General features: G+C 46.7%; 3 protein-coding genes across 3 annotated transcripts; all 3 read right to left on the minus strand.

The window, feature by feature from the left end:
* Positions 1–4,341: 4,341 nt before the first annotated feature.
* LOC148162387 (interferon alpha-1/2-like) lies at positions 4,342–5,069 on the minus strand. Its single transcript, XM_088018892.1, has one exon. It carries the CDS (start codon positions 4,903–4,905, stop codon positions 4,342–4,344), a length of 564 nt encoding a protein of 187 aa, XP_087875018.1. The 5' UTR covers positions 4,906–5,069.
* A 5,103-nt stretch (positions 5,070–10,172) lies between these two features.
* On the minus strand, positions 10,173–10,866 carry LOC148162388 (interferon alpha-1/2-like). The gene has a single exon (XM_088018791.1). The coding sequence runs from the start codon at positions 10,734–10,736 to the stop codon at positions 10,173–10,175; it is 564 nt and encodes a 187-aa protein (XP_087874917.1). The 5' UTR covers positions 10,737–10,866.
* A 6,550-nt stretch (positions 10,867–17,416) lies between these two features.
* Positions 17,417–18,203, minus strand: LOC148162389 (interferon alpha-1/2-like). Its single transcript, XM_088018860.1, has one exon. It carries the CDS (start codon positions 17,978–17,980, stop codon positions 17,417–17,419), a length of 564 nt encoding a protein of 187 aa, XP_087874986.1. The 5' UTR covers positions 17,981–18,203.

Here is an 18,203-nt window from a genome sequence, read left to right on the forward strand (position 1 = left end):
ACACTGGGGACCAGCAGCTCTGGCAGAGGGGGAGAATGAAGGCTGTACGGAATTACCCCACGTCAAGGCAGTGGCTGCCTCGGCCAGGCTCACACAAGACCAAGTCCTGGGTCCCGGGCGGCCCTCAGCTTTGCAAGACCAGCCACCTGATTTTTCTGTCATTCAATCCACATATGCTCAGCTCTGAGGAGAGATGAGAAGAGTCCCACCAACCAGCTCACAAGAGAATGGCGACCAGAACCCCAGCGGCTCACCCTCTGAGGTAGGAGAGAGGATACTCGCCCTGCCTGAGCGCTCTACCTAGTTGATCAATCCACTCAGGCAAGGAAAAGATTGCCTTGGGAAATCCAGCATTAAGACAAAGGGAACTGGATGATCCTAAACGATTCTGCTCTTCATCTGGATAAGAATAAGGATGATGATGTTTTATGACGCTAACACCCAAAGCTGATTGCGGGCTAACTCTTCTGAGATCCTTGAAATCATTAACTCAATCCTCTCAATTCCCCCATTTGGATTCCACTTCTTTATACAGCTGTTTGGAGAGAAATAGAAACCCGGAGGGATGAATTATTCTGAAGCTACCAAAGACGCAAGGTTGAACACGAGCAGTTGAGAGGTACTGTCTTGACTGGAAGCACCTGTTAAAAGCGGTGAAGGATAGAAATGGAGAGAGGATGGAAGAAGCAGGAGAGGCTGTGGCATGAAATTAGTCAGGAGGGGAGGGTGAAGGATCAAGGATTCCAGATTCCACGTCAAACGTAAAGTGCTCTGGTGGTAGATGACAACGGGGGGTGTGGTGTGAGTCAACTGAACTGATGGTCTTGAAGTTCTCAGAAGAGTTGACAGACTCCCTTTTAAAAACTCATAAGGCAGGAGACTTTTCTGCCAAGGAAAGAGAACTTGCAGCTGGTCCTGGAGTAACCGTCCTCCTTGCAATACCCTGCAGGCTGTTGTCGTGTCAGTGTCTCCCGTGCTGGGGACACTGCTGTGGGCCACGTCTTGCATAGGAGAACGCCTTGCTCGCAGGGTCTCCTTGAATCATCTCGGTCTTGGGAAGGATATGGAGACACAGTTGACTCAATGCTGCCCATTCCTACTGTTGCACCTCCTGAGGACGGGTCGCTGATCCAGTGGACACATCCACATTTCTCTTCTCCGTCCAGGTTCCCAAGTTGCTGCTGACCTCCCGCACCTTCATGTTTCCAGACGTACAGCTGTGGTGTTTAGAGCAAAGGAGCATCCTGCGCCTACTTGAATCACAACATAGGAGACCTCAAGCACAGGCATGGCTGAGCTCCTGGATTTCTTGGGGGTAGATGGGTGGGCAGGGTTCCCTGTGTTTAGTGTGTTTCTGTGCCGGCCTGGATGTGTGGGGGACCTTCAGCTCCGCAGCGCGCGAGTCAGCCGGCAGGCAGGGGTGGAGGGAGGCCGCGCACGTACCTTTGTCCTGAAGCTGCCAGACCTTGCCTGCTTGTGGCAGGTAAACTGCATGGTGGTCTCTCGCAGCCCATCAGTGGGCTCCTGGCCCCGAGGCCTGCCTCCTCCACATGCCCTGGCAGGTTGACCAGAAGCAGCTGCGGATGGAAAGCTGGTGGTGGTGCTCACTCCCCTCGCCCTTGCCCCTGGCCCTGCCAATTGGTTCTCCAACACTGTCCAGTATTTCATAATCCATAATACTGGGATCGAAACTGAAGGTGGCTATAGGGATTTTCAGGACAAAACTTACTCTTTGTCATAGGCAGAGTCAGGACACAGTTTTATGACAGGTCCCATTTGTGCAGAGATCCCAAGCCTGGCCTCCATCTTGGTCGTCGCCCTGGTCGCACGTGGCCACCAGGGGGCAGTCCTCCCGGAGAGGAGCTTCCTTAGCCCACCCTTCCACCTGATCCTGCTTTCTGTTTCCTTTTCGCCACAGCTGCTATTGCATCACATTGGATGGAAATCAGAACAAAGCCTCTCTTGCCGTTGGTCCTGCCAAACCTAGAGATTTCATTTTAGTTTTGCGTTCTACTCGCGATGTGCTGCCCTTTAGAGAAACCTTTAAGCTGAGACACAAACGAACGGAAAGCTGTTGCGTGAACAGGCTGAGAGGTCAAGAGATGAGTGCCAGGGGTGCCAGGGGTACCGTCCGGACTTCTGCCTTACAGAGGAAGGAAACCGTTAGGAGGGCAACGTGTCCTAGAATGCGGAGGGGGAGGGCAGGGACGGGTGCCAGAAGGTTAAAGAAATAGCATGTTCTTCTCCACTTCCACCTAGAGACTTATTCTCAACTCTCACATATTCACACAAGCCACCGTTTCATCACTGAATATAAACAAAACCCTTCTTTGCAATGGGGAATGAACTGGTCGGCCTTCTGTAGATTTCACTAGACAAGTCCGGTTTTGGGGGCTGCCACCTTTGGGAAGGACATACTGTTCCCGAGAATTCTGCAGAAAGACACAAACAATATTCTCATAAGTAGCAGTCGTCAGAATTAAAACAAGACGGTATGTACCATATTTAAGTCGTCTCTTTATGGAGAATGCATGCTGGGTGCCTTTATGGGCATGAGTTCAGTTAATCTTCACAGTATTCTGTTATAATTGTTAAACCTATCAAACACTGGAGAAAAAGAAATGGGGTAAAATGCTACTGTAGTCACAGGGTCACAATGAGGACCTAAGGAACCTAATTAATAAAACCAGTCATTCCAAAAAAAAAAAAAACATTCTTTCATCAGTAGTAATAGACAATTTGATGAAGGATTTAAGGAGTTATCTATTCCTGCCTAGTGAATTATTGAAGCTGAGCAGCTCTCTGATATACAAGGTAGTAAGAACCAAGACAGGACAGACCATTGTCTGTAATGAAGTCAGGATTCCAAATAATACAGTATTCAACCCATTAAGAAGGTTTGCCAAAACATCAATCCCATGAAATGATTCCGGAAGAAACATACGGCATAAAAGGGCAAACTAGGCACAGAAAAACGAACCCCATTATTCCCAGATCCCATGCTATATTCTCCTCCACTTCAGACGCACTGACTTCTCTTATTTATGCTCCCATCGGCTCCAGAGTGGTCTCTGCTTATGATTCCCCCCAACCGACTCTCATGAGGTCCGCAAAGGCATCTAGTTTCCTGACACGCCAGGCAGTTTCAATCCACATCTTCCAGGAATCCACTGATGGTCTTCGAAGCACATCTCTGTCCTGTCCTTAAATATACTCATCGGCATCCTCTCTTATTATCCATGTACTGTCCGACCATGAGTCCACTGTCTCCTTTGTGGCTCTTCTCTCCCCTCCCTTTACTGGTTGGAGAGCCTCAGAATCAAGTTCATGTGTGTTTCTCACACTACACAGTCTGCCCGCATGAACACCTCTGTTGCTGGCCTTCCCTGCTAGATATGGACCTCAGCCATGGCATTTCTTGTCAAACGCAAGATCACCTCTCCCCTGACACTGGACATTTGTGCCTGCATGTCTACCAGGCCCCTGTCGAAGGGTCCCCAGCTTTTATGTGTACTTCCTGACCTTCTCCATTCCAGCATCAGGTGAGAGAATTCACTTCCTTCCCTTCTTCGTTATAACACTAAGTCTGAGGATTGTTCTCAGATTCCAGTCGCAACAACAACCAAGATGTAGACAACAGGAGCTTTCTTTGTCATGTCCTATAGCCTAAGGGCAACGTACAACTTGTCTTAGAGGAAGTCAGTGGTTGCTGCAGATGTTCGTGATCTGATGGATAAATGCATTCTGCTGACCATTTTCTTTTTAGACATTTTATTTATTTACTTGAGAGAGAGAGCATGAGACAAGGGTGGGTTAGAGGGAGTAGCAGACTCCCCGCAGGACAGGGATCCTGACTCGGCACTCGATCCTGGGACTCCCGGGTCATGACCTGAGCCAAAGGCAGTCGCTCAACCAACTGAGCCGCCCAGGAGCCGATCTGCCGACCATTTTTCAGCCAAGCTGCAATTAGCCGTGGTGGTACTCTTTGAACGCTTCCCATAGTGAAAGTTGGATAGAAAAAAATGATAAACTGATTAAATATCAAGAACATTTTATTTTATTGCTGACACAAACAGGTGCACATAATAATATATGAAATAGAAATCTTATAAATATTTACATAAATAAATATTTAAATAGATAAATAGATATGAGCATGGTCAGCTGTAAGCGACTACAGCTTGTAGAGTTGACATGTCGCTTAATACTTCTGAAAACCTTTAACAAATGGATTCTGTTGATGTCATCATAACAGCAGAAATGACAGTCTTTGACACGGAAGAACAAGGGAAAGTGTGATATTATTCGTCAGAAGGAATCATTTCCATGGTGACCCGGGTCTCATTTCTTGCTTCTTAACCTTTCTTGCAAGATCGTTGATGAAAACAAGGGTTTCATGATTTCTGCTCTGACAATCTCCCAGGCACAAGGCCTGTATTGCTTCTCTTGCAGATAGAGGGAGATTCTCTGGAAGTAGTTCCTCAGGATGGAGTCCACCTTCCTGAGGGGAGTCTCTGCCACCCCCGCCTCCTGCATGGGACAGGCTTCCAGGTGAGTCAGCTGCTCAGAAAGTCCCGAGCAGAACTCCTCTAGGAGGGTCTCGTTCCAAGCAGCAGATGAAGCCCCTGTGCAGAAGAGGTGGAAGATCCTCTGGTTCATCCCATGGACGACAGAGAGGGCTTGAGCCTTCTGCAACCGCTTGCCATCAAGCACCTCCTGGGGGAAGGCTAAGGCACTTGCGTACTTGTCACAAGAGCTAGCCGACATTCTCTTCATTTGTCCCAGGAGCGTCAAGGCCCTCCAGGCGAACAGGCCATGGTTCGGAGGCAGGTCACATCCCAGAGAGCAGAGGGAGTGGCAGCTGAGCATCCCCAGGGCCACCAAGAAGGAAAAGGGCAGGGCCATTGGGGAACCTGCGAGACGCTGCTTGGCTGGCCTGGCTGGGGTGGGCAAGTCTGGGAACCGTGGCTCTGGGTTCTCTGACCATCTTCCCTTGTGTGTGTGGCTTAAGTAGGGGACAGAGGAGTTTTCAATTTCTGAACGTTTCCCTTACTTTCTACTTCTCTTTTTGCTTTCCATGATGCACTTTCTACTTGGGTTTGGAGCATGGGTTTCTCATCGTTTCTTTTTCTTATTGCCCCTTCCCTTTAGAGTCTTTTGAATGTTTATGTAATTGAACCTTTCAAGAAAACTCACCAGCACAGATCTGCAGTCTATATCCTTATGTGTGTATAGCCCTTCTTTATAGATAAGAAAGAAAGTGTCCATTTTACTGTGTTTATTTAATTCAGGGTGGAGAATGACTAAAAGTTTTAAACTGAAAGCTCAATTTAATACCTTTTGATTCTTCACTGGATAAGTAAATTTGATCAGCAATTTCTAATTTTTTACTTATTTCAATAGAAATATAAAAGTATAATGCAAATTAAGAATTTCTTCAAATACATAATAATGATAGCAGTGTACTTAAATATTTAGAATCCTTCCAATTTGCTAACAGCCAATGAAAAATTAAAGTATTTATTGGAGATTGTTTTTAGTGTACTGTATTTAGGTGGCCTCAATGAGAAAATAATTTTAAATGCACTTGCTGCTTCATACTCATCAAGTTATTCTCAAATATTTTTTCTATTTAGCACTAGATAGAATTACTGATGTGTTGAATAAGTATTGCAGAATGAAATCATAAAGTATAATCTATTTGTATTTATTTCCAAAGCCGGCATCACAGTGAGGTTCAGATATCCACAATGTCCACCAGGTAGCCAATGGCAGCTGACAAGGAAGCAAAGATCACCTCTCCAGGTAAGACATTGAGATCCAGGAAACGATGGAGAGAAAGTCCTCCAATCCCAGATTATTCCTGTTATTCCTAGGTGGGGAACTATCTTGCAGACATTTCCCGTATCTTCCACAAATTCCATGCCCGTGCTTCTTGTGCCATACCCAAGAAAACCCAATGCCAGACAATAAATACTGAGGATAAGGTTTTGTTAGACCGCTAGCTCCAAGGTTGAGCTTTGCTGTACCACACACCTTGGAATATTGAAGACTTGTTCCCAACCCTAAGATCTACTTGCTACATTGTTGGAAGCAACTGTAACAACTGTTCCCTCTGGTGCGGGGCTGCTGGTGATGGGAGAGACTGTGCAGCTACAGAAGCAGGGAGGATGGGAAAAAACTCAGGACCTTCTGCTCACTTTGGCTGTGAATATAACTGCTCTTTTTACAAAAAAAGAAAGGTATATTTTTGTAAAAGTTCATAAAAAGCCATGGAAATTGGCTTATTTTACTGGCAGAGTAAGTTCGGAAAAAGCTGTTTTTTGCCCTCTAGGACACTCTCCCACCAGGGACGGACTTCTACATACCAGACAAGGCCAGTCTCCAGACTTGGTCACTGTCTAGCTCACCTTGCCCACTCGCTGGCAGCCCCCCGGAAAGACTGTGACAGGCCATGGAACAGCAACCTTCCGTTCCTGTTTGCTCGTTGCTATAGCCACTGTTACATCACTGCAGCAGGGACATTCCCTCAGGTCCAGAAATAGTCAGCAGGAGAAAGGAAGAGAGTTTCAAAAAACCTAGAAATTTCAAACAACTTTTGCTCTTCCTCGGTGGCCTTGTAATAGGAAGTGAAATGGCCAGACGGAAACCACAAAGCAGAAGGAAGCAACTGTGTGAATGGGCAGGAGAGGCTCCTGAGGAGGGAGGGAGGAGGGCAGAGCTCACTGGGGCGTTTCTACTGTGGGGGAGAGGGAGACACTGCGATTTGGGGAGGAGGGAAACCCTGTGATTTGGGAGTGAAAGTATGTGATCTGGGGAAGCAGGGAGGAAGCGGAAATGTGCTCTACCAGAATGTCTAGACTATGTGTACGTCCGCACTGTGTATATGGATACATAGGATCTCATTGTGTCTATAATTCCATTCCATTCATGGGCCACCTCTCCCAGTTGGGTATTTTAGAGAATCAGTAGTTTGCAGTCAGTTACAGAGAGAAGGCTAGGAGAAGATCACCTTTCACTTAGAGACGTCTATGAAAATAATCATAGCCATCATCTGTTAAACTCTCACTGAGTGGAAGATACTAGATACATTTTAAGGTGCTAGTCCGTTATTACAACAACTCTAGGAATATTCCCACCCCACGGTACGTTTGGGAAAACGGAACTTCAGAGATCTCAAGTGAGTTTCTCAGGATCAAACAACTAGATCGAAAGCAGAATCTAGAAGCGGTGGGTAGTCCTCTAGCTCATGTGATAACTTACTACCTCAGGTTCATCTTGGGAAATTCTGAAACTTCTCTTCTTGCAAACTTTCTGGAGATCATTCTTCCCTGGTTGTGTCCCACCTGCACTGGCTGCCCCCTCTCTGTGCCCTTTGCAGGCTCCCCTTCTCTTTCTCAGCCCTAAAACTTAAAGGTGCTCTGAAGCTTTAGGGCATTTTCTCATTCCACACTCATTCAGACAGAAGGACTTTCAGTACTGTGCCTCAATTTCCAAATATGCAAGAAACAATTGGGATTGAGTGTCTCCAGGATGTGACTTGTTGGAGATTCCAGATTCACGCATGCATCTACCAGTGGGAAGTCAGCTTTCCCCTCTTCTTGACATCCCTGCTTCAAGCTCCTGGTGACAGAGTCCCTTGTCCTCTACTTCTCCGAGGAGGTAGCCTCAGACTCTTTGAGAAGGATTCCTGTCCCCCTCCCTCTGCTGGAAAAGCCAGCAGATTTTCCGCTGACCTTCCCAGGGAGAGCCTAGTGGGGATTCTGAAGGTCAAACTCAGAGACCTGTGGGCTCCAGTAAGTACGGAGCCCTGGAGTTGGTAAGTCTCGAGTGGAAGCACACAGAGCCTCAAGCAATGCTTCAGTTATAGCTCGTGTTCCTGCCAATACGTGCTCCTGGTAAGGTGTGATTGGCTGCATGCTCCTTTTTTTCTGGCTACTAGCGCTGAGGCTGGCCCTGGGACCTCAGCTGTGAGTGGATCTAAGAAGAGTTGTTGTTTTCAGTTGTTTTGCATTTTGTGGTCGTTTCTATTGTTGTTGCTGTTGTTGCTCCTGCTGTGAGGTCAGGAAAAATTTCCAAGGGGTTCTGTGTTGGACAAGAAACCAAGGATCCCGCAATACAAAAATAAGTTCAGTATAGCTCTCAACTACGGCAGGATGCACTTAGAGATACTCATGTTCAGAGACACATTTTAACCACAATTTTGAGTAATTTAACTCAATGCGTTGTATGACTGAAGCAGAAAGAAGAGACCTTGGAAAGACGGAACACATGCGCATGTGACTTAGTGTTGTAGGTCAAGAATATCATTTCCGGGTGTCTTACCTGCTTTCTCTTTTTTTAAATTTCCTTTTCCTTATTTCTTCATTTGAATGCAAACAGATGGGTCTCCTGATTTGACTCAGACACCTTCCCAGGCACAGTCACCATATTTTCTCTCTCTCAGATGGAGATGGATTCTCTGGAAGCACCTCTTGAAGGCCAGGGTGGGGCCCTCAATCCCAGGGGAAACCTCCCCGACTCATGTCGCAGACACAACACAGGTGTCCGTGTTCCATCTGCACCTGGAGCCCTGTGGGGAGTTTGTCCAGCAGGGTCGGGTTCGGGCAGCACACAGCGCCCAGTGAGGAAGAGGGTGAAGTTCTGCTGGAGCATCTCGTGGAGGAATCTTAAATAGAACAGGGTAGTTTTCATTTGCAGAATGTTCTTGTACACTTTTTTTTAAAGATTTTATTTATTTATTTGACAGAGACATAGCGAGAGAGAGAACACAAGCAGGGGGAGAGGCAGGCAGAGGGAGAAGCAGGCTTCCCGCTGAGCAGGGGGCCCCAGGACCCCGGGATCATGACCTGAGCTGAAGGCAGACACCCAGTGACTGAGCCACCCAGGTGCCCCAAGTTCCTGTACACCCTTTATGCCTTTTAATTTTTGTTTGCTTTTCTTTATATATGCTTTACATGGATTAGAAGAGATTAGAATACATCATTCATATCCATTATTTTTTCAATTCTTCATCAAAGTTTAATTGGCCCAAAGAAGGTAAATCTCTCAAAACGATTTCTTCTCTGTACTCACTAGCTTCCTTTCTGTTCCTCACCCTTCCTCCTCCTCCAGTGTGGTTTTTGGTGATTAATCCAGTTAAACCAGCCTGCACCTGGGTCACACCCCTCTACTTCCTGCCTTGGGGCACTTTCCATGCACCTTTTGCTCTGATGCAATTCCTTGAAGCCTTTTTCTGCTTTGAAATAGACTCTTAACCACTATTCGCTCTTAGCCTACCGCCTTAGAGCCATTCCTCCTTTATTTGCAGTGTGGCTCTTTTCTCTCTTAACCACTCGACCTTGAGGCATTGCTTTTAAGTTCTTTTCTCATTCAACATCTCTTCCGTCCGGACCACTTCCTTGCCTGGGCTTTAAGTGAATGGAATGGCTTGTAAATGGCAGACTCAAGGATCCATTTGATAAAGAATGTTCACACTTGGATGTCTACCAGTCTAATGTGGAAGGTATCTAGTGCTTCTGATTCTATGTCATGACGTGTGTGTTTCCTCGACTGCTTCTAGAATTCATATTTTCCCTTCTCCTCATTATACCCTTTAACTTAACAGATATTACTTCCCCTATGATTATCAATACAGACAGGGCATTGATTTGTTATGTCCGCCTTTATCCTGATGACAACATACAAACTGGCTTCAACGAAGCCTGTGGTATTACTTCAAATGTGAATCACGAAACAATGTGTCACTGAGTTCTACAATGCATTCTTTCATCAGGTTGTCATTAGACTTGTTTCCTCTTTCAATAAGAAACAAATACAACAATTGTTCTATAGAAACATTTAATGAACAAAAAAATAAAAAGCTTAATAAATGTAAAGCACATATACTTCTCTACACCACAAAGGGAATGTACACCTAATATTATACAATAAAAAATAATTTAAATCTTATAAATAGTGAAATTCATATATAGTTCCACAGGTAGATCAGCATGGTCATCGGAAAACGACAGATGCTTGTAGAGTTGATGTTGCTTAATACTCCTGAGATAATGTGAAAATTGATTCCATTCATGTCACCAGGACAGCAAAAGTGACAGTTTGACATGGCAGAACTCCAGAGAACGTGGCATTATCAGCCAGACGGAATCATTTCCATGGTGACCCGGGTCTCATTTCTTGCTCCTTAACCTTTCTTGCAAGATCGTTGTTGCAAACAAGGAGCTCGTGATTTCTGCTCTGACAATCTCCCAGGCACAAGGGCTGTATTGCTTCTCTTGCAGATAGAGGGAGATCCTCTGGAAGTAGTTCTTCAGGATGGAGTCCACCTTCCTGAGGGGAGTCTCTGCCACCCCCGCCTCCTGCATGGGACAGGCTTCCAGGTGAGTCAGCTGCTCAGAAAGTCCCGAGCAGAACTCCTCTAGGAGGGTCTCGTTCCAAGCAGCAGATGAGGCCCCTGTGCAGAAGAGGTGGAAGATCCCCTGGTTCATCCCATGGACGACAGAGAGGGCTTGAGCCTTCTGCAACTGCTTGCCATCAAGCACCTCCTGGGGGAAGGCAAAGGCCCTTGCGTACTTGTCACAAGAGCTAGCAGACACTCTCTTCATTTGTCCCAGGAGCGTCAAGGCCCTCCAGGCAAACAGGCCATGGTTCGGAGGCAGGTCACATCCCAGAGAGCAGAGGGAGTGGCAGCTGAGCACCCCCAGGGCCACCAAGAAGGAAAAGGGCAGGGCCATTGGTGAACCGGCAAGATGCTGCTGGCCCGGGTGGGGTGGGCAAGTCTGGGAACCGTGGCTCTGGGTTCTCTGACCATCTTCCCTTGTGTGTGTGGCTTAAGTAGGGGACAGAGGAGTTTTCAATTTCTGAACGTTTCCCTTACTTTCTACTTCTCTTTTTGCTTTCCTTTCTGCACTTTCTCTTTGGATTTACAGCATCGGATTCCCAACCATTTTTTAGTTTTTCCAATATTATCTCTTGCCTCTAGAGTCTTCGTTGATGTGTTTAATTGGACATTCCATGAAAACTTCATAGCATGGATGCACAGTATATCTAGTTACAGATTGTATTCATATGTGTGCTTTATAGGTTAAAAAAAAGTATAAATTTTATCCACGTCAGGGTTAAGAATGAATAAAAATGTTAAGCTGAAAGTTAAATTTTAACATTATTGATGCTTAAGTATAGAAGTAAATTGGAGAGTGACTGTAATTTACTTACAGAAATAAATTGTAATACATAAAGTACATATGCAAATTAACAGTTTCTGAAAAGACATAAAGATTTTGGTGTACTTAAACAGGTAAACTCATTCCAAATTGCTAAAGCAAGTGAAAGGTTAAATTATTATTAACATCTCTTTTTAGTGTCCTGAATTTTAATGTTGCCTCATATGACACAATCATCTGTATCTTCACCTGCTACTAGATACTCTTGAAGGCATTGTCAAAATATGTTTTCTGTGTAGCACTAGGTAATTACTGATGTGTTGAATGAGTGTTGTACAACTAAATCGTAAAATATAGTCCGTTTGCATTTTATCGTCAAAGCCTGCGTCACATCAAGGCTCAGACAAGCAACATCCACACGACATCCGATGGCAGCTCACAAGTAAGCACAGGTCGCCTCTCCACGTCAGACTTTGAGATCTAGGAAATGATGGCGACAGACTCCTTCAGTCCTAAGTTATTCCTCTGATTCCTAGGTTTGTCGCACTGATCTTGCAGACCGTTTGGGTATCGTCCAAGTATTCTATGTCATCCTTTCTTGCGTTATAGCCAGGAAAATCCAATGCGAGACAGTAAATACTAAGGTTTTGTTAGACCGCTCCAAGGCTGTGCCAGCGTCCCCCAGCAGGAAGCCTGGTTCTTGTCTGGATGCGGAGGTGTGAAGGTTCTAATTGCTGATAAATGGATTTTCCCAGCCACACCTCCCTGACAAGGTAGTTCTCACCTCTACTAACATTTGTCCTCTGGAGTGACTGAGTGGCTTCCACCCAAGCTCTCCTGGACTCACTCCCTGAGGGCAGGCTGAGCATGTCCCGAGGACTCTAGATGCCCCTGCTGTGCAGGGGCCCGTTTCCTGGTCAGCAAACCAATGACTGGCCCTAGATCCTTGCCCTTGCCCCTGGAGTGTTTGTGTTGGGGACCTTATCTCTCGGTGCTGACCTCCTCCTCTCCTGACCGGGTGTCAAAATGTCACCAGCCCTCAGATGCTAAGGGTGAGCTTTTGTTTTCTCCAAGGAGAGGAAAGACCCCACTGTAATCATTTTACCTTGAGCAAGGGAATACATTTATTTTGCCACCGCAATTCTTATTTTTCAATTTTGAAAGCTTTTTTTAACTAGGCTCCAGCCACAGGGTGGAGCCCGACCTGGGGCTTGGACTCACAGTGTGAGATCAAGACCTGAGGTGAGAGTCAGAATCAGATCTTAAACGGACTGAGCCACTCAGGCTCCCCTAGTGTTCTAATTTTACTTAAACTATGGTACACCTCTTTGGCTTAAAATGTCTGGACTGGGCACGGGGCATTCACGGATTGTGTCTCCCAGGAGAAACTTCCAGCACAGAAAGTAATGACTTTCAATAGTTCATTCAGTCTGCGTCTTTCTATTAGGCATCTTTGTCTGGTCGTTTCTGGTGCTCAGAATGCAGAGGGGGTGAGGCCCAGGCTATGATGTCAGGGAGAAACAGCCTTCTTGCCTTTCCTGATTCATGATATTGCATTTTCAGTTGAAGGTAACAACAACAAAAAGAATTTGAATATCTTCATTTTACCACAGTGCGTTCCTGGACACACTCCGACTTGCTGCTCCCGCATCATGTTCTGCATCATCGTGAGGATCATAGAAAGGGAAGGAAAAGAAAGATCAAGGGGCTGCCCTGGGTTTCTCTGTCATTTTCAAGACATTAGTTTTCTGTTTCTCATTTCAACTTTCCTAGAAAGCAAAACATGACAGTGGTGTATGGGGCGGGCGGGGGTGGGAGACAAATGTTCCATCTGAATGTCACAAAAGTGAAAGACTGGCCTCTGCTGAGAAAAATGGCAAAGGGTACGTCAGCAAAATTCAACGCAGCAACACTGGGGACCAGCAGCTCTGGCAGAGGGGGAGAATGAAGGCTGTACGGAATTACCCCACGTCAAGGCAGTGGCTGCCTCGGCCAGGCTCACACAAGACCAAGTCCTGGGTCCCGGGCGGCCCTCAGCTTTGCAAGACCAGCCACCTGATTTTTCTGTCATTCAATCCACATATGCTCAGCTCTGAGGAGAGATGAGAAGAGTCCCACCAACCAGCTCACAAGAGAATGGCGACCAGAACCCCAGCGGCTCACCCTCTGAGGTAGGAGAGAGGATACTCGCCCTGCCTGAGCGCTCTACCTAGTTGATCAATCCACTCAGGCAAGGAAAAGATTGCCTTGGGAAATCCAGCATTAAGACAAAGGGAACTGGATGATCCTAAACGATTCTGCTCTTCATCTGGATAAGAATAAGGATGATGATGTTTTATGACGCTAACACCCAAAGCTGATTGCGGGCTAACTCTTCTGAGATCCTTGAAATCATTAACTCAATCCTCTCAATTCCCCCATTTGGATTCCACTTCTTTATACAGCTGTTTGGAGAGAAATAGAAACCCGGAGGGATGAATTATTCTGAAGCTACCAAAGACGCAAGGTTGAACACGAGCAGTTGAGAGGTACTGTCTTGACTGGAAGCACCTGTTAAAAGCGGTGAAGGATAGAAATGGAGAGAGGATGGAAGAAGCAGGAGAGGCTGTGGCATGAAATTAGTCAGGAGGGGAGGGTGAAGGATCAAGGATTCCAGATTCCACGTCAAACGTAAAGTGCTCTGGTGGTAGATGACAACGGGGGGTGTGGTGTGAGTCAACTGAACTGATGGTCTTGAAGTTCTCAGAAGAGTTGACAGACTCCCTTTTAAAAACTCATAAGGCAGGAGACTTTTCTGCCAAGGAAAGAGAACTTGCAGCTGGTCCTGGAGTAACCGTCCTCCTTGCAATACCCTGCAGGCTGTTGTCGTGTCAGTGTCTCCCGTGCTGGGGACACTGCTGTGGGCCACGTCTTGCATAGGAGAACGCCTTGCTCGCAGGGTCTCCTTGAATCATCTCGGTCTTGGGAAGGATATGGAGACACAGTTGACTCAATGCTGCCCATTCCTACTGTTGCACCTCCTGAGGACGGGTCGCTGATCCAGTGGACACATCCACATTTCTCTTCTCCGTCCAGGTTCCCAAGTTGCTGCTGACCTCCCGCACCTTCATGTTTCCAGACGTACAGCTGTGGTGTTTAGAGCAAAGGAGCATCCTGCGCCTACTTGAATCACAACATAGGAGACCTCAAGCACAGGCATGGCTGAGCTCCTGGATTTCTTGGGGGTAGATGGGTGGGCAGGGTTCCCTGTGTTTAGTGTGTTTCTGTGCCGGCCTGGATGTGTGGGGGACCTTCAGCTCCGCAGCGCGCGAGTCAGCCGGCAGGCAGGGGTGGAGGGAGGCCGCGCACGTACCTTTGTCCTGAAGCTGCCAGACCTTGCCTGCTTGTGGCAGGTAAACTGCATGGTGGTCTCTCGCAGCCCATCAGTGGGCTCCTGGCCCCGAGGCCTGCCTCCTCCACATGCCCTGGCAGGTTGACCAGAAGCAGCTGCGGATGGAAAGCTGGTGGTGGTGCTCACTCCCCTCGCCCTTGCCCCTGGCCCTGCCAATTGGTTCTCCAACACTGTCCAGTATTTCATAATCCATAATACTGGGATCGAAACTGAAGGTGGCTATAGGGATTTTCAGGACAAAACTTACTCTTTGTCATAGGCAGAGTCAGGACACAGTTTTATGACAGGTCCCATTTGTGCAGAGATCCCAAGCCTGGCCTCCATCTTGGTCGTCGCCCTGGTCGCACGTGGCCACCAGGGGGCAGTCCTCCCGGAGAGGAGCTTCCTTAGCCCACCCTTCCACCTGATCCTGCTTTCTGTTTCCTTTTCGCCACAGCTGCTATTGCATCACATTGGATGGAAATCAGAACAAAGCCTCTCTTGCCGTTGGTCCTGCCAAACCTAGAGATTTCATTTTAGTTTTGCGTTCTACTCGCGATGTGCTGCCCTTTAGAGAAACCTTTAAGCTGAGACACAAACGAACGGAAAGCTGTTGCGTGAACAGGCTGAGAGGTCAAGAGATGAGTGCCAGGGGTGCCAGGGGTACCGTCCGGACTTCTGCCTTACAGAGGAAGGAAACCGTTAGGAGGGCAACGTGTCCTAGAATGCGGAGGGGGAGGGCAGGGACGGGTGCCAGAAGGTTAAAGAAATAGCATGTTCTTCTCCACTTCCACCTAGAGACTTATTCTCAACTCTCACATATTCACACAAGCCACCGTTTCATCACTGAATATAAACAAAACCCTTCTTTGCAATGGGGAATGAACTGGTCGGCCTTCTGTAGATTTCACTAGACAAGTCCGGTTTTGGGGGCTGCCACCTTTGGGAAGGACATACTGTTCCCGAGAATTCTGCAGAAAGACACAAACAATATTCTCATAAGTAGCAGTCGTCAGAATTAAAACAAGACGGTATGTACCATATTTAAGTCGTCTCTTTATGGAGAATGCATGCTGGGTGCCTTTATGGGCATGAGTTCAGTTAATCTTCACAGTATTCTGTTATAATTGTTAAACCTATCAAACACTGGAGAAAAAGAAATGGGGTAAAATGCTACTGTAGTCACAGGGTCACAATGAGGACCTAAGGAACCTAATTAATAAAACCAGTCATTCCAAAAAAAAAAAAAAACATTCTTTCATCAGTAGTAATAGACAATTTGATGAAGGATTTAAGGAGTTATCTATTCCTGCCTAGTGAATTATTGAAGCTGAGCAGCTCTCTGATATACAAGGTAGTAAGAACCAAGACAGGACAGACCATTGTCTGTAATGAAGTCAGGATTCCAAATAATACAGTATTCAACCCATTAAGAAGGTTTGCCAAAACATCAATCCCATGAAATGATTCCGGAAGAAACATACGGCATAAAAGGGCAAACTAGGCACAGAAAAACGAACCCCATTATTCCCAGATCCCATGCTATATTCTCCTCCACTTCAGACGCACTGACTTCTCTTATTTATGCTCCCATCGGCTCCAGAGTGGTCTCTGCTTATGATTCCCCCCAACCGACTCTCATGAGGTCCGCAAAGGCATCTAGTTTCCTGACACGCCAGGCAGTTTCAATCCACATCTTCCAGGAATCCACTGATGGTCTTCGAAGCACATCTCTGTCCTGTCCTTAAATATACTCATCGGCATCCTCTCTTATTATCCATGTACTGTCCGACCATGAGTCCACTGTCTCCTTTGTGGCTCTTCTCTCCCCTCCCTTTACTGGTTGGAGAGCCTCAGAATCAAGTTCATGTGTGTTTCTCACACTACACAGTCTGCCCGCATGAACACCTCTGTTGCTGGCCTTCCCTGCTAGATATGGACCTCAGCCATGGCATTTCTTGTCAAACGCAAGATCACCTCTCCCCTGACACTGGACATTTGTGCCTGCATGTCTACCAGGCCCCTGTCGAAGGGTCCCCAGCTTTTATGTGTACTTCCTGACCTTCTCCATTCCAGCATCAGGTGAGAGAATTCACTTCCTTCCCTTCTTCGTTATAACACTAAGTCTGAGGATTGTTCTCAGATTCCAGTCGCAACAACAACCAAGATGTAGACAACAGGAGCTTTCTTTGTCATGTCCTATAGCCTAAGGGCAACGTACAACTTGTCTTAGAGGAAGTCAGTGGTTGCTGCAGATGTTCGTGATCTGATGGATAAATGCATTCTGCTGACCATTTTCTTTTTAGACATTTTATTTATTTACTTGAGAGAGAGAGCATGAGACAAGGGTGGGTTAGAGGGAGTAGCAGACTCCCCGCAGGACAGGGATCCTGACTCGGCACTCGATCCTGGGACTCCCGGGTCATGACCTGAGCCAAAGGCAGTCGCTCAACCAACTGAGCCGCCCAGGAGCCGATCTGCCGACCATTTTTCAGCCAAGCTGCAATTAGCCGTGGTGGTACTCTTTGAACGCTTCCCATAGTGAAAGTTGGATAGAAAAAAATGATAAACTGATTAAATATCAAGAACATTTTATTTTATTGCTGACACAAACAGGTGCACATAATAATATATGAAATAGAAATCTTATAAATATTTACATAAATAAATATTTAAATAGATAAATAGATATGAGCATGGTCAGCTGTAAGCGACTACAGCTTGTAGAGTTGACATGTCGCTTAATACTTCTGAAAACCTTTAACAAATGGATTCTGTTGATGTCATCATAACAGCAGAAATGACAGTCTTTGACACGGAAGAACAAGGGAAAGTGTGATATTATTCGTCAGAAGGAATCATTTCCATGGTGACCCGGGTCTCATTTCTTGCTTCTTAACCTTTCTTGCAAGATCGTTGATGAAAACAAGGGTTTCATGATTTCTGCTCTGACAATCTCCCAGGCACAAGGCCTGTATTGCTTCTCTTGCAGATAGAGGGAGATTCTCTGGAAGTAGTTCCTCAGGATGGAGTCCACCTTCCTGAGGGGAGTCTCTGCCACCCCCGCCTCCTGCATGGGACAGGCTTCCAGGTGAGTCAGCTGCTCAGAAAGTCCCGAGCAGAACTCCTCTAGGAGGGTCTCGTTCCAAGCAGCAGATGAAGCCCCTGTGCAGAAGAGGTGGAAGATCCTCTGGTTCATCCCATGGACGACAGAGAGGGCTTGAGTCTTCTGCAACCGCTTGCCATCAAGCACCTCCTGGGGGAAGGCAAAGGCACTTGCGTACTTGTCACAAGAGCTAGCCGACATTCTCTTCATTTGTCCCAGGAGCGTCAAGGCCCTCCAGGCGAACAGGCCATGGTTCGGAGGCAGGTCACATCCCAGAGAGCAGAGGGAGTGGCAGCTGAGCACCCCCAGGGCCACCAAGAAGGAAAAGGGCAGGGCCATTGGGGAAACTGCAGATGCTGCTGGCCTGGCTGGGGTGGGCAAGTCTGGGAACCGTGGCTCTGGGTTCTCTGACCATCTTCCCTTGTGTGTGTGGCTTAAGTAGGCGACAGAGGAGTTTTCAATTTCTGAACGTTTCCCTTACTTTCTACTTCTCTTTTTGCTTTCCATCATGCACGTTCTATTTGGGTTTGGAACATGGGTTTCTCAACCGTTTCTTTTTCAT

Source organism: Eumetopias jubatus, unplaced genomic scaffold (assembly GCF_037043125.1).
Source record: "Eumetopias jubatus isolate StellerSeaLion01/CBP00866 unplaced genomic scaffold, mEumJub1_p1.0 scaffold_15, whole genome shotgun sequence".
NCBI classification, from domain to species: domain Eukaryota; kingdom Metazoa; phylum Chordata; class Mammalia; order Carnivora; family Otariidae; genus Eumetopias; species Eumetopias jubatus.